The 13466-nt window shown below is 43.2% G+C and overlaps 1 protein-coding gene across 1 annotated transcript in view; it reads right to left on the bottom strand.

The window, feature by feature from the left end:
• Window positions 1–101: 101 nt before the first annotated feature.
• Window positions 102–13466, bottom strand: part of mxd4 (MAX dimerization protein 4) — a 32968-nt gene continuing 19603 nt past the window's right edge. The window contains exons 4-6 of the mRNA XM_014989593.2: window positions 8217–8331; window positions 6100–6262; window positions 102–4832 (exon numbers count right to left, since the gene is read on the bottom strand). Coding sequence (XP_014845079.1) covers window positions 4657–4832; window positions 6100–6262; window positions 8217–8331 — 454 coding nt within the window. The 3' untranslated portion in view covers window positions 102–4656. The remainder of the gene's footprint in view (window positions 4833–6099; window positions 6263–8216; window positions 8332–13466) is intronic.

Here is a 13466-nt window from a genome sequence, read left to right on the forward strand (position 1 = left end):
GCACAAACCAAACAGGAAGCCCCCTAACATTTCAGCTCTTTTTATCTGCCTTTTCCTGCTGCTTTGCTCAGCTGCGTGCATGAATAAGTCACAGCAACGTGTTTATGTATAAAACATTTTAATTATATTACAATGAGACAATACACAATACCTTCAAGTGTTTGCTAAAATGTAGCCAGCACCAGGTACTCGTGTAGACGCGCTCATACGCACAAAACAAAAACAAAACCAAAAAAAAAAAAAAAAAAGGAACTTAACATCTTCTGTATGCAAATTACACATCCTCTATAAAGGAACATATTTCACAGGTCTCTGGCACAGAACTCTCCCTCCCCGGCTCAGCACGCCGGTCCCCAACTGTTTCTCCGTCATCCTCTGTACTAAACCCACAGCCAGAGATCCTCCTGCTGATGCGGCTCTGGAGGGTTTCTACCTCTACGTGTGAAGGTGTGATGAAGGTTGACAAAGGGCGGAAAGCTGATCGAAAGCCTAAAGGGTACTTAAAGCTATCCACGTCGTATAACAAGACATAAATTCTTAATTAATCATGGAAGGAATAAAAGTGACCATTCGTTTGGCAGGAATAATATTCCTAATGGAAGTCATTGTGTGGATTTTTGAAAGCAGCAACAGATTCTGATCTCTGATCAAGGTGTGCTGATGTTATGTTGTCCGAGTCTGTCGATGTTTCCAAACCTACAAGCTTTGCAGAAAGTGCACTATACCAAAAGCTAATCTCTGAGCAACAGTAACGCGAAAGTAGGCATGGGCCAGTAAAGATATTCTCACGATAAAATATTAAGGAAAAAAAAATAACTTGGTGATAACAGAAAAATATAAAATATTTAAATTGTGTTCGTCTCGAAGCATCCAGAGCTGTCCATCTCATGAGCACAGAAAGTCTGTTTTCAACCACCTGACTAGCAGGTGGAGCAGCTAGCATCATGCTACTGAGGCTCCATCTAGCTGAAATAAAAAAAAAACCTCTGTTCACTCCAGAGCCTTATTTTGGCATTTCATTTAAAGGGCCTTTCAATTACAGATGCACTAATAAATCATTAGGATATCGGAATCGACTAGTTTCCACCCAATATCAATATTGTTAAAAAGACTTTTAAAAATCAATCATCCAGAGCCTCAGAACTAGCCAATCAGGATAGCCTTGTCATTTCCTAATGTTCTTTTGGATTCAGAACTACAAACCTCCACCACTCACAGATTTTTGTCCTTTATGTGGCAGTTCTAAAAATTATTTTTTTTATATTTTTATTAAATTCGCAGGCGATACCTGGCCAGAAAAAAAGCCTAATTGGTGCATTTCTACTTTGGTTTTGAAACCTGAACCTTTTAAAACCTCAATACCAGCAACTGGTCCATGCCTACGCAGAAGCCATCATCAAAACTCGTCTTTGCTTGCATGTGTGTTTATATTTACACATATATATTTATTCAACTGGTACAATCTCTGCTTAGAAAAGGCACATCTTTAAAGGAACCTCCTTACGCTTTTAAAACTTGACCAGAATGTCGACTAACGTCCGGTCGGCTGCTCAGTAAACCACTCAGCATGACTGCAAGTGCCATTTTTTTTTTAATCCAATGACAGAACTGAAACATCATAATCTCACATCCATCTAGCCCCAATCCCTGTTGCGTTTCATACAGGAGGTTCTGTGCGAGAGAGTCATCCCATGCCTTCAATAATAGTATACTCAGTTGTTCATTTTGACCAACATGGATGCCTTTTTTTTTTTCATTTGTTTGTTTAGTTTTTGCGACAAACAGTCATGTACAAATGCTCTGACATGAATGTAAACTCTTTATGACCAAAAGAAAATAAATTTAACCTGGGGTTGGGTTTCTTTTTTTTTTTTTTTTTGCCCTCCTGCAGTGTATGGAGAGAGTGCAGATAGGAGGTTAAAAAAAAAAAGTGTTGGTCACCATAAATGCACCACAGAGTAAAAGCAAAATAAACCACCTGCTTGTCTTTAAAAATCCCTGCCCTGCCCACCCTCCCTTGTCTGAAAGCACAAGATGGTCATATTGCTGTGAGTCGAGAAGTCCTCCTGATCGATGGGTAACACTAGTTTTTTTTTTTTTTTTCTTCCTTTCTTTCTTTTTCAGTTTGGGACGGACCACCTGGGAGCTCGGAGGATAACACCTTAAGCTGCCATTGATTGGATTATTCTTTTATCGCTCCTCTCCCGGGTGGCTCCCGCAGAACAAACATTTAGTCAAAATACAATTATTGTTAAAAAACAAAAAAATAAAGAAGATGAAGAAGCTTCAAGCCCAGACGTTTAGAGCCCCCCGCTGGTGTCCGTTCGGTGGGGCTAGGGAGCGAATAGAAGCTGCCATGGGAGTTCACCAGTGTGTGTCTTTCTTGTTTATTTCCATGACAGAGATGGCTGTGGGGGGGTGGAGTGGGGGTCCTGGACAGGGTGCGGCGGTGACTCCAAGCAGAAGCCAAGGGGCGGCGGGTGGGGCGGGATACTGATGTCGTCACAATACCCCTCTGCTTGTGGAAGTGTAGAGAAAACAAGGAGGAGGAGGGGGGAGTGTGACCTGAGTTGGGGAGGTTAACGAGGAGGAGGAGGAGGAGGAAGGCTCACCAAGGCACAGAATGACAGCAGAAGAGTCACTCAAGAGAGAGGGGGCCAGTGTATGAGCTCCCCTGCCCCCACTCTCCCTTCAACAAGCCTGGCCTCCTGTCTGTCTGTCTCTTTTATATAGATATATATTTATAGATATAGATAGATATACTCACTCTTTTTTTGACTTTTTTTTTTCAGTTTCAGAGAACATTTAGGAAAATATAATACAAAACTCAAGTACAAGAAATATAGACTACACTAGCTGGTTTCACTTTAAGTGACGAGTAGCTTCTTTTCTTTCCAGGGTTTTTTTTTTTTTTTTTTTTTTTATTGATATTTTTTCTTCTGTTTTTAGCAGTTTTGTATTTTTTTGGTCAGACCCACCCGCCGTAGTGGACGAGCTGCTTTTCGGTTTTGTTTTGTTTTTGTTTGGTTTTTTTTTAAAGTGCCAAGCTCTACAGACTGCAAAAAGACCGGGGGCGGGGGGTGGGTGGGGTCGAGTGAGGTGGAGGTCGGGGGGGAAACTTATTGATTACTAACACCGTCAGAGGCGCCTCGTCCGTCCATAACCACTATTGTGCATCGGTTACAGTCAAAGCCTGGGGGAAGTTCACCCAGAAAAGCCGAGAGGAATAATAATAATAATAATAATAATAATAATAAATGGTAGGAGAAAGCAAAAGAGAAGATTATTACTTCTGCTGGGAAAAACTGCAGGATTAGTTTGCTAAATTCTCTATCCCTTAACAGAACGAGAACAGTTTCCCACTGATTTGTCAGCTTTGACCTGCTAATCGGACGCTGTAGATTCAGGCGAAGCGACAGAGCTGCGGAGGATTTTTTTTCCAATTCTTATCGTTAGGTGGCGCCGTGCAGACGGGCAGAGGTCAGTTAGTGAATCCGACGCAAAGGTCAGCTTACCGTCTACGGGTTAAAGAAACAAAACACAACATAAAAATCTCCCAATGACAATAGCTCGTGGTCCGCCGGGATCACTTCAGAACGTAAGAGGGGAAGCCTCTTATTTGCTACATCAATTAGCTACTGAGAAGGAAAAAAAAAAACAAAACATAAAACAAAACACAATGTTTGGGTTTTTATAGTTGTAGGGCAACTCCTTCCTTCCTGTTTTTCTCTCTGAATTAGTAGTCCATCCACACCATCTGGTGGTATAGTGTAGTGGTCAGTAGTGTGGAGTTAGTGGTTAGGCGACCCAACCAGAGGGAGACGTGGACAGTAACTGGATTATCTATTTACACCGTTTCTGCTCCTGCAGCTCTGATGTTTCTCCTGTCGTCTTCACTGAAAGATGAACTGACCATGAAAAGAGGTTGTGGGTATAAAAAAAACAAAAAAAAAAAAAACAACCTGGCTGTGCATTCAGGATGTGATGAAGATGTAAAAACAGGAAAGGGTCGATGCATTTGGACTGCTAAGTTCGAGGGTGTGTGATCGTGCTCTTAATGTGACCTTTCAAGGGCCTCGGAAAAGTATTCACACCCCGGGAAGCTTTTCACATTACAATCATAATCTTCAATGTAGTTTGTTGGAAATTTCGTAGCATTTGTCAGCAGAAAGCTTCAAGATGGCTATAAATCTTTAGCAACAGTCATTTCTCTTTTTCTTTTTTTTTCTTTTTTTTAAGTGCAAAGCCTTGCCTGAATACTTTTGCCTCAGGAAGATAAATGAAACTTGCTTTTGCATTAGGCGATTAACAGGTCAAAGCTGTTCTTCTTCACTGCCTGATTAAGTAATTATCTTTCTAATTATCAGAAAGAAAAGCCACAAACTCTCCTCTGCGCTGTCTGAGCCTGCAGCAACACTCGGTTAGAAGGGGCTGTGTGGGGGTGGGGGGGCAGGACGCGTTGGGGGTTGAGGGGTGCCAGGAAGGGGCTCGGCTAGCGTGTCAGCCTGCAGAGGCGTGGCCTGGAACAGGTGGAAGCCGTACCGCCGTCGTGGACCGGTCTGACGCAGGTAACAGGCGGCGTCCGGGGGCGGGCGGGGATCAGGAAGGAAAAGCAAAACGCTGGGAGGAACTGGTTGGTTGAGCGACGGAAGGTGCCTAACAGTGATGCGGCTGCAGTCTGTGGGAATGTGCGGCTGTGTAGCTGGTGTCGCTGGAGCTGCTCTGGACGCCGTAGTGGTCCTCCTCCTCTTCCTCCTCCTCCTCGCCGTCGCTGATGCTGTCTATGCTGTCCACCTCGCCCGGGGTGAACTCCATGCCCTCGATGTCCACCTCTGTTTGCGCAAACACAAGGAGACAACAAGCAAAAACGTTGACTTCCGCCCGACTGCGACATATGGCTGGCGCACCTGTGAGGGAGCGGGCTGCGCCTGCTGATTTAAACCTGGATTTGGGCTGCCTTTAACTCGGAGCAAACAAGGAGCTCTTTTGTGCTCCAGCAGGTAATCCCCCGTGCACGGATAGACAACTGCAAACGTGTTTATCTTAACGCAGGATTAGTAAACACACTAAAACCGCCCAAAGCCAAGATTTTTCAGGAAACTCCGTGACACCAGACTCTTATTAGCAGACATCATGTAGCTTCCCATTCTGGAATGAAGCTAGAAAGCGGCGTGAAGATCCAACGCCGACAACCTTCTTATCTCTCATCACCAGTCCACCGATGCAACTGGTTCTTCTGAGTTGTCCTGAGATTTGAAATGGTTTTCACATATAAAACCAGCCTGACCTCAGACGGTCTGTTATTTCTGCAGCGGACACCACAACTTGCTCCGACACGCAGCGGGCCGCATGACGGAGTAGCTGAAATGCCTCTTTATCTGTAATCTGAGGTGTTAACCTTTAACCCCTGGGGGACTAACCTGCTGACAGGGTTGGGGATAATTGCCTGATCAGGCTGGACATTTTAGAGCGCGGCTTCGGTGGAGCTACGAGGCCGCTTTACTTGTGGAGGACAAAAGTATTCATCCCCTCTGAATTGTTTCACATTTTGTCGTGTTACAGCCACAAACCTCAGTCTGTTTTATACATTTTATCCTGTCCTTAGCAGCCCCACAGGATGGTCCTGCTGCCACCATGTTTCATAGTAACAGTGCACATTCAGTTGTGATGTGCACTGTTAAGTTTTCTTCCATAAACAACCTAAAAATGGGACTCCTGGTGGTTTCTAAACAGTTTTCATGAAAAGTAACTTTACTAGATGAATATTACCGCATCATCCCTGCAGTCTTTATAAAAGTTTGGACATTTGATTAGAAACGATTAGCCTAGCTTCTGTAGATCAGGCAGTCAGGTTAGATGTAATGTCTAGTTAGAGCTGCAGATGTACTACAGTCATTTATACAAGAAATATATTCATTTAAAATGAATAAAGCCCATGTTTTCTTAGTTTTAAATATGTGCTACTTGCGCTATGTGCTACAGATAGTGCTTGATTGTGGCACAGATAAAATGAAATGTCCTCTGGCCTGCAGAATCTGCTGTTTTAAATGCTCAAACTTCGCTTTAGTTCCTCAGAGTTCCCCTGAAGCGTCAGCGTACCTTGCTCTGAGTCGGTGGAGATGGTGGAGCCCATGCTGTCAGTGCGAATGCGCTCCACGGACCCCGACACGGAGAGCTGCTCGAGGCGGCGTTTGAGGTAGCGGTGCTCTCTCTGAAGCTGCTCCTTCACATTCAAAGCCTTCCTGTCCTGTTCCTCCAGCTTCTGCAGACAAAACATACAAAAAATAAATAAATAAATGAATAAAAAAAACGGCAAAGAGTGAGCGGAGAATTTCATCTTGGCCCAAACACGCCCCCTGCCCGGCAGATCTTCTTTTATCTGGATGCACTATCAGTAAAATTGAGTTGTGAAAGTGAATTAAAGGAAATGAAAATGCAAATATAGTATTGAAACGGTACATGAAAATAGTGCAAGGTCCTGCTGTGGATATGCAAGTTTCTTTTTTATGCTTTTTGTTTTTTTATTGTGGCTCAAAATTATTAGTGTCGCTGCTGAATGTTTTGGAGAGCAGCTAAGAGAAATCTGCCTCTGCTTCATATTTATGCCAAAGGACAAAAAGGAAGTTGTGAACTTGGATCAATGATCTTGCAAAAATATCCATTCATTTCACATTAAAGGTTGGATATTAATCATCTGCAACAGAAGATGAATTTCTTTTACTACTTTTAACACGTCCTTGCCAAAGTTACCAGTAAGTGAGGTGGCTGCAATCATTTAGTCGTCGCCGTAGCTGCAGAAGGCTTTTGAAAAGCAGGTTTTGTTTTGCATCTGCAAACATCCACACCTCGATCAAACTCACTAAAGCTCCACACAAGCAACTTTAATGAGTGTAGCTACTAAAAGCAAGAGAGATTTCCAGGTCAAAAAGGCAAAAAATAAACATGAGCCTCACAGTCATATTCAGACTCTGTGTGAGGTTATATTTTGCACTCGTTTGCATCTGAAAGTTTTCGGTGGTGAATCAAAGCCACCCCGGGCCCCGAGGCCTCCTGTGAGATGAGAAGGCTCAGCGGAGTGACGAGAATCCGCGTGCATCGTCTGAGCTCGAAAAACAGGAAATAAGGGGTTAAAACTCTTGACGTTTGAATTTTCCACCCAACCACAGTGTTGCTGCCTGTAAACAGCACGATCAGTGCAGCATGACCTAAACTGTACCCACAGGTCGCCTTCTGCAGCCTCACAGTCCGTGCACCAGCAGCACTTCTTAAGCATTTCTGTATTTCTGCTCGTTGCGCGTCGAGCGGATCGACGTATCGGTGAGCTGATCTCACCATGAACCATAGAGGAGCCGTTTCCAAACATTATATCATCTCCTTATCTACATATCAGCCACCCAGTTCTCTGTAAAGTCCACTTTGTTGACTCATATGTTGAACTTGTTTTTCTTCCTTTCACTGTTGAATTCTTTCTTTTTTTTTTCTGAATCTGATTGGAAGATTACAAAAACAATGGCAAAAAAAACAAAACAACAACAAACAAACAAGGAGAGCAAGGATTTTCTTGATTTTCTAAGGACATATTTGTTTAAATCAAACGTGCTTGTACAAAATACATGCACCATTTTGTGATAGCCAACAGTGTCTTGCAAAAGTATGTAGTGTATACTGTTAAACCCCAAACTTGGGATTTTATATATTGGATCAGCACAAAACAGGGCATAAATGTGAGCTGAAATTAAATAGACACATTTTAAGAAAAAAAAAAAAGTGTTCATTCAGAAACTAACTTCATCCTGAGCAGAGTTAATAAACTCAAGGACAGTTTGTTGTTTAGCTGGATTTCATTTAGGGGTATCAGAGTATAAATGGAGCTGAATACCCAACAATGTTTTTCATTTTTAAATGTGTTTTTTTTTTTAAAGCATAAAGCATTTTATTTTCCTACCATAACACAATTAAGTGCTGCTTCTTTGATGGTCAATCATAAAAAAAAAAAGCCAGGACAAAGGTGCAACATTTAACTGGTAAAACCCACAAGTGCTGATTTTATCAGCATACCTGTCCAAAAAAAAAAAAAAAAAAAAGCACATTTGGCAGTTTTGTGAGATAAAAATAAACCGCATAAGCTGTGGTTTGGAACAGTAGCAACCAGTTACAACCACAGACATTTTACTTATTTATTTTTTCAACTTTGTGGTGGCGTGCTCTTTGAGTACCTTAATGTGCATTTTGGCCCTTTTCAGCAGGCTCAGGGTGGTGTGTCTCGTACTGTCTGGACCCAAAGGCACCAGCTTCTTCAACTGCTCCAAGTAGAGTCGTAGCTTGGCACGTCTGCAAGCAAGCACACGAGAACAAAATGAGTCAGCACCTGTCAAGTACCATGAGCGCACCCACACACAAACACAAACCCACGCAGACACACGCAGGTGGAGAGGATCGTCCTTAAAGCTGCAGAAGCAAAACGTTGCTCCGCGTGCGCTCTGACCGTCACGGCCTGATCTTGCGCTGGAAAACGGGAGCAGTGATGGCGAACACTTTGAGTTGGAACGTGAGATTTTTTTTTTCCAATGCCCGAGGTGTGTTGGAGTCTCAGTGGTAACACTGGGTTTAAAAGCGCAAAACATTTGCTTGAGAACAACAAATAGCAGATTTGTATTTGTGTCCAGTTAGAAAATATCCTATATTTACATAATAAATAGTTCTGACATCTATTTTTATTTTTTTTTTTTTTATTTTCAGTGTCTTGCATTTTAGCTTGAGATGGTTTCCAGATTTAACTTATGCTGAAATAAAATAAATGACTTGATAAATGTATCGAATAGCAATTGTCGCTGCGATATTAATGTGCGATATAGCGCAAACACAAAAGGCTGCTTGGACACAATGACTGGTGAAGCTCCGCACTGCAAAACTGATCCAGTCAGTCAGATGGACTTTGGCTGCACTTGGTGTGGACACAGTGAGGACATGGGAGCAGTGAAGACAGAGAAAGATGTGGGTTCAGGCGTGATTCGCATTGAAAACTGATATTGAACAGTAATATTGCAACTGTGCGTTTTCCCATTGCCGAACACGCCAAATGAGTTAAATTTACCTCATGTTTATTTGATATTTTTGCCTATAATGATAAAGAAAATCAAGGTTACAAACAACCTTTAGTCATACTGATATTTTTAGTCAAGGTTCCCACGTCATAAGGATACCATACAACTACTTGCATGATTTTGTTTAGCTTTTTTCACGTAGACTATTTGAGGTACTTTTTTTTTTGGAAAGAAAACATTTGTATCTACTTTGTTTCCCTAAAACAGACAGCAATTAATTCCTGCTCCCCTTAATCTAAATAAGAGTAAATCTTCCAGTTTGTTAGTTAAACATAACCACAGAGGGCAGAGTCCCTGCGAGGCCGCCTACAGTCTGAAGACTGTAGTGATGGGGAATGCGACTAATGTACGCTAACGATCCTTAAATGTCTCATAAACAGACAAAGCAGCAAAACCTCAAAACCACCTACAGTCAAAACTATGAGCAGCACTCACCCCACCCACCTACTCTCAGAGAAATGATCGGTTAACGTTTAAAAAACAGCGCGTGTACATGACAAAACCTTTGACAGACAAGATGAATTTATTGTTTCTTGTGGCTGATGGTATCAACGAGGAACAGGTGGATCAGGATGCAAGACTCTCGTCAACACCCACGCAGTCTCAGTATGAGGGCTTTTGTTTTCTGTTTCATTCAACTTATTACCGAGTCTTTCGGTTTTCCTCACGGTGGGGTCACCCGTCTTCGAAACGCAGCGAAATGTCAACCCTGCTCGAATAACAGCTAGCAAAGTCGCAGGGAAAATGTGTGGAAAAAACAAAACAAAACAAAAACTGCTGACCAAAATGGCGTCAATGATATGATGAACATCTGTTCCAGTGAGTTTAACGCTGATCCCAGATGCAGATTGTGACTATAGAAAACTCAGCATCCAGTCCAAAGCCCTGCAGGCCAACAACCCCGTACCCCTGGGTAAAGGCTCTCTGCATGCACCATCGGGAGGTTTATTTAGGTGATAGGCGAGGACAAATCAGAGTTAATCTGTGTGTGCAAGAGGAGCTTTTTATCCGCTCGACACTGTATATGATTCGCAACGTCAACTGAGCCGGCGTGCCCCCTTCTCTCTGTTCTGGGTCCATTCGGATTTGTCCATGAAAGCCTTTCAACCCTCCGTTAGTCAAGCAGGTCCGTGAACAGTTTCTTTGTTCTGGGCCCTCCGTCCCCTTCTTTCTCTCCAGCTCCTTTGGCTAACTCCAACGGAACGGTAAACAAACTCCCAACAACGTGAGATCTGCTCTGACCATCACAATAAACCTAATCAGGGCAACAAAGCTCGCTGGGGCGAGTTGAAGCACGGAGCTTCAGCAATTACAGCCGCATCGCCGCTGCAGAACGTCTTCCCTTCAGGAAGGGCGTCACCTGCATTTTCCACAGCACCCGCAACATAATAAACTTCCTGAATGAGAGGGACGTGTTTATTTCTGAGGGATCTGGTTAGCTGGGCTTTAATGTGTCGGAAATGTGAACGAATCATTTCTCTCTGCAGGTGTGTATGGAGGTGTTCCACGAAAGAGGGCATGTGAAAGTGCTCCCACTCTTTTAATCCCCACAAACCTTCGCTCCTGGGGGAAAAAAAAAAAAAAAAAAAAAAAAGCTGAAAAAACTCGGACCGAACCCCTTCAACTCCGTGCTCCACACTGCCAACACCAACACGCCCTCAATCCCACTGGAAAACAAGTGTCCTCTGAGGTCAGGGGCGGGGGGCCATCCCCGGCCCGCTCCAGTCCAGCCACATGAAGCGCTTGGTCTGCAGCCAGGGGAAGCAGGCAGGAAGGAGCAGGGGGTCTGCAGCAGAAGGGTGTTTTTTTTTTTTTTTTTTGGGAACAGGAGCGGGGTCTGAGTTGGTGGACGACTTTTTCTGGGGTTGAAAAGAAGGGCTCTTTCAGCGCAGTGTGCTCAGCTGCACCAAGCATCCTCCAAAGGGTAATTTGAGCCAACCGTCATAGACCCCCACCTCAGTCTCAGCTTCTCTTGTGATAAAATAACAAAAACAAGGCGTTTCCCCACCCCACCCTCCCAGGCCACCCCCCAAAATAGTGCGCCTGGCGATCCAACTCCCCGTGTAGAAAACTTTGCTTTTCAATTATTTGCTTTCCATACTAGAAAAAGCATCAAAAGCTCACAAATATTTCCAGATTTTGTCACGTCACAACAAACTTTAGTGGATTTAATTGTGGGCGATGAACGTAGTGCAGAATTGTGAAGTGAAAGGAAAATCATACGTTCTCAAAAGTTTTCACAAATAAAAATCTGAAAAGTGTGGTGTGCTGCAGCTAGAAGGTCCTGGCCTGGAGACTTTCTGCATTGAGTTAGCATGTGAGTGTTGTCCTATAGGCTACTCGGGCTTCTTCCTACAATCCACCTTTGGGGGTTCGTCTCTACCAGCTCTACGACATCTTCAGACTGAAATTTATGCCCCAGAATAACTAGCACTCCACTCAATTTGATAGGCAGCAATTTGTAGCACAGGACTGAGAACTGGGCTTTGGTTAGGCCATCCTAACTCGCTCTGATGTTATTTTGTAACAGAACAGTACTCTTAAGAACTAAGGTATCACAGCTCTGCAGCAGGCAGTGTGTAGGTCTGACACTTATTTCTGTCTTTCACTAAACACCATGCTGAGACATGATAATTACTCAGGTAAGTCCTCTTTGGCAAGAAATTAATTTGTTAAAGCAATCATGCTTTTCTCTCCCTGTCTGACTGCAATATTTTGTGGTCAGATTTTTTTTTTTTTTTTTGCAACAGGATGTTCATTCCAAAGCTTCTGCACATTAATAGTCAAATCTGATCTTTCCCGATTTTGTCTGGTATGCAGATTTGATATGACGTTCACTAGAGACATCATGACAACATGACAAAACATAGAAGCCGATCATGTTCATGTTTTTCTACTATCCCTACAATCAAGTGATGGGAACAAGCACAAACATACAGAAGTTGAGGTGTAAGGCTGACTAAAACTAAATGTCCACAGCATGACCAGCTTCCTTCTCCCAGATGACCGACAGACCCTCCCACCGGGTCCTGTCTGCACGTACACAGTTAACAATGATCACAGCACTCTTGCTAAATTAGTGAATTTGTCAACATTTTTAGCTATTTTTCAAACCCCTGGGGGGAAAAAAGCAACTATTGCTCCAAATGTAGTAACTTTCTCTGTTATTGGAAGACTCTGGCAACAACACATCAAAGCAGCAATCGTACTGCAGTTACAGAAAACAGTGAGTGGCTCCATGAGTCCAAGAGACTGGGACACTGAAGGTGTACTGTGGCCTTAAGAAAAATAATTGGTGGCCAAAATCAAAATCTGCAATTGGTGCACCCCTAGTGGAAATGTTAGGGAAGTATGAGTATTTCTGCAAAGGTCTGTATCACTGTTACAACGTGTAATTCTCTCTTCTAAACCCTTTATATAATCTGCTCATAGTTGCATCCATTCTCTGATTTATCATCTTACAGGCTTATTAAAAGCTAAATTTAAGGAAGTAGGGACTGGGATGTGCTACACTGAAGAAGACTTTTTATATGTTTGCATGCCAGAAGCAAAAAAAAAAAAGGAATTCTTTAATCTCTGGTTTGAGATAAAAATTCCCCAAATTATTATAAAGGTATCTGTTATATTACTAGGTATCTGTTACCCATTTACCCAAATGAGTTGCTGAGAAGATTGCAGCAATCTTTGACTTTACAAAAAGGTTGGGAATTATAGAAAACAGCTATAGTTCCCCCCCAACGTTTCCGGCTTTACACGCTGACAAATGCACTCCAGTCAGTGTTGGGAACATCTTTGTTTGAGGAGAGCGTTGTGTTCCTGATGCATATCAACAGGACAGGATCTCGTTCAACCCAGCATTGTGTCTCTGTCAGCTCCCTTCGCAGCGGCATGTGCTCCCCTGTCACGAGACGCGCCGTGTTTTTCCTCAAGAGCGCACCGCTGATTTGCGGTGGGGACCGGGACCCTCGCTCGCTGTTTGTTATTCCTGAGCCGAAGTCACGCAATGTTTATCAGATCGTCAGAAACAGCCGTGCCAGGAGTGGCGTCTGATGAACGCGATCGCCGTGTCCCTGAGAGTCTTCGCCGTCTGACCTGTGTCGTTTTGAGTCACAACAAATTTTCCAATTTGGATTCAGATCAGGATGCTCTTTGATTAAAAACACAGCGTGAGGCAGTTTGTGGCAGTTAGTTAGGGTCAGCTATGAGTTCAGAGAAGTTAAAACTCGAGGAGTTTTATTGTGCGACAGAGACAATGCACAAAACTCACCCTGTTTTCAATCTGACCCTCCTGGGAAATGTTGTGTTTATTGTGTTTGAGCACAGCTAACGCTGTGCAGATGCAAAGGGAATTACGTTTCTTTT

Source organism: Poecilia mexicana, unplaced genomic scaffold, assembly GCF_051168715.1.
Source record: "Poecilia mexicana isolate PSO_F unplaced genomic scaffold, ASM5116871v1 scaffold_1, whole genome shotgun sequence".
Lineage (NCBI taxonomy): Eukaryota > Metazoa > Chordata > Actinopteri > Cyprinodontiformes > Poeciliidae > Poecilia > Poecilia mexicana.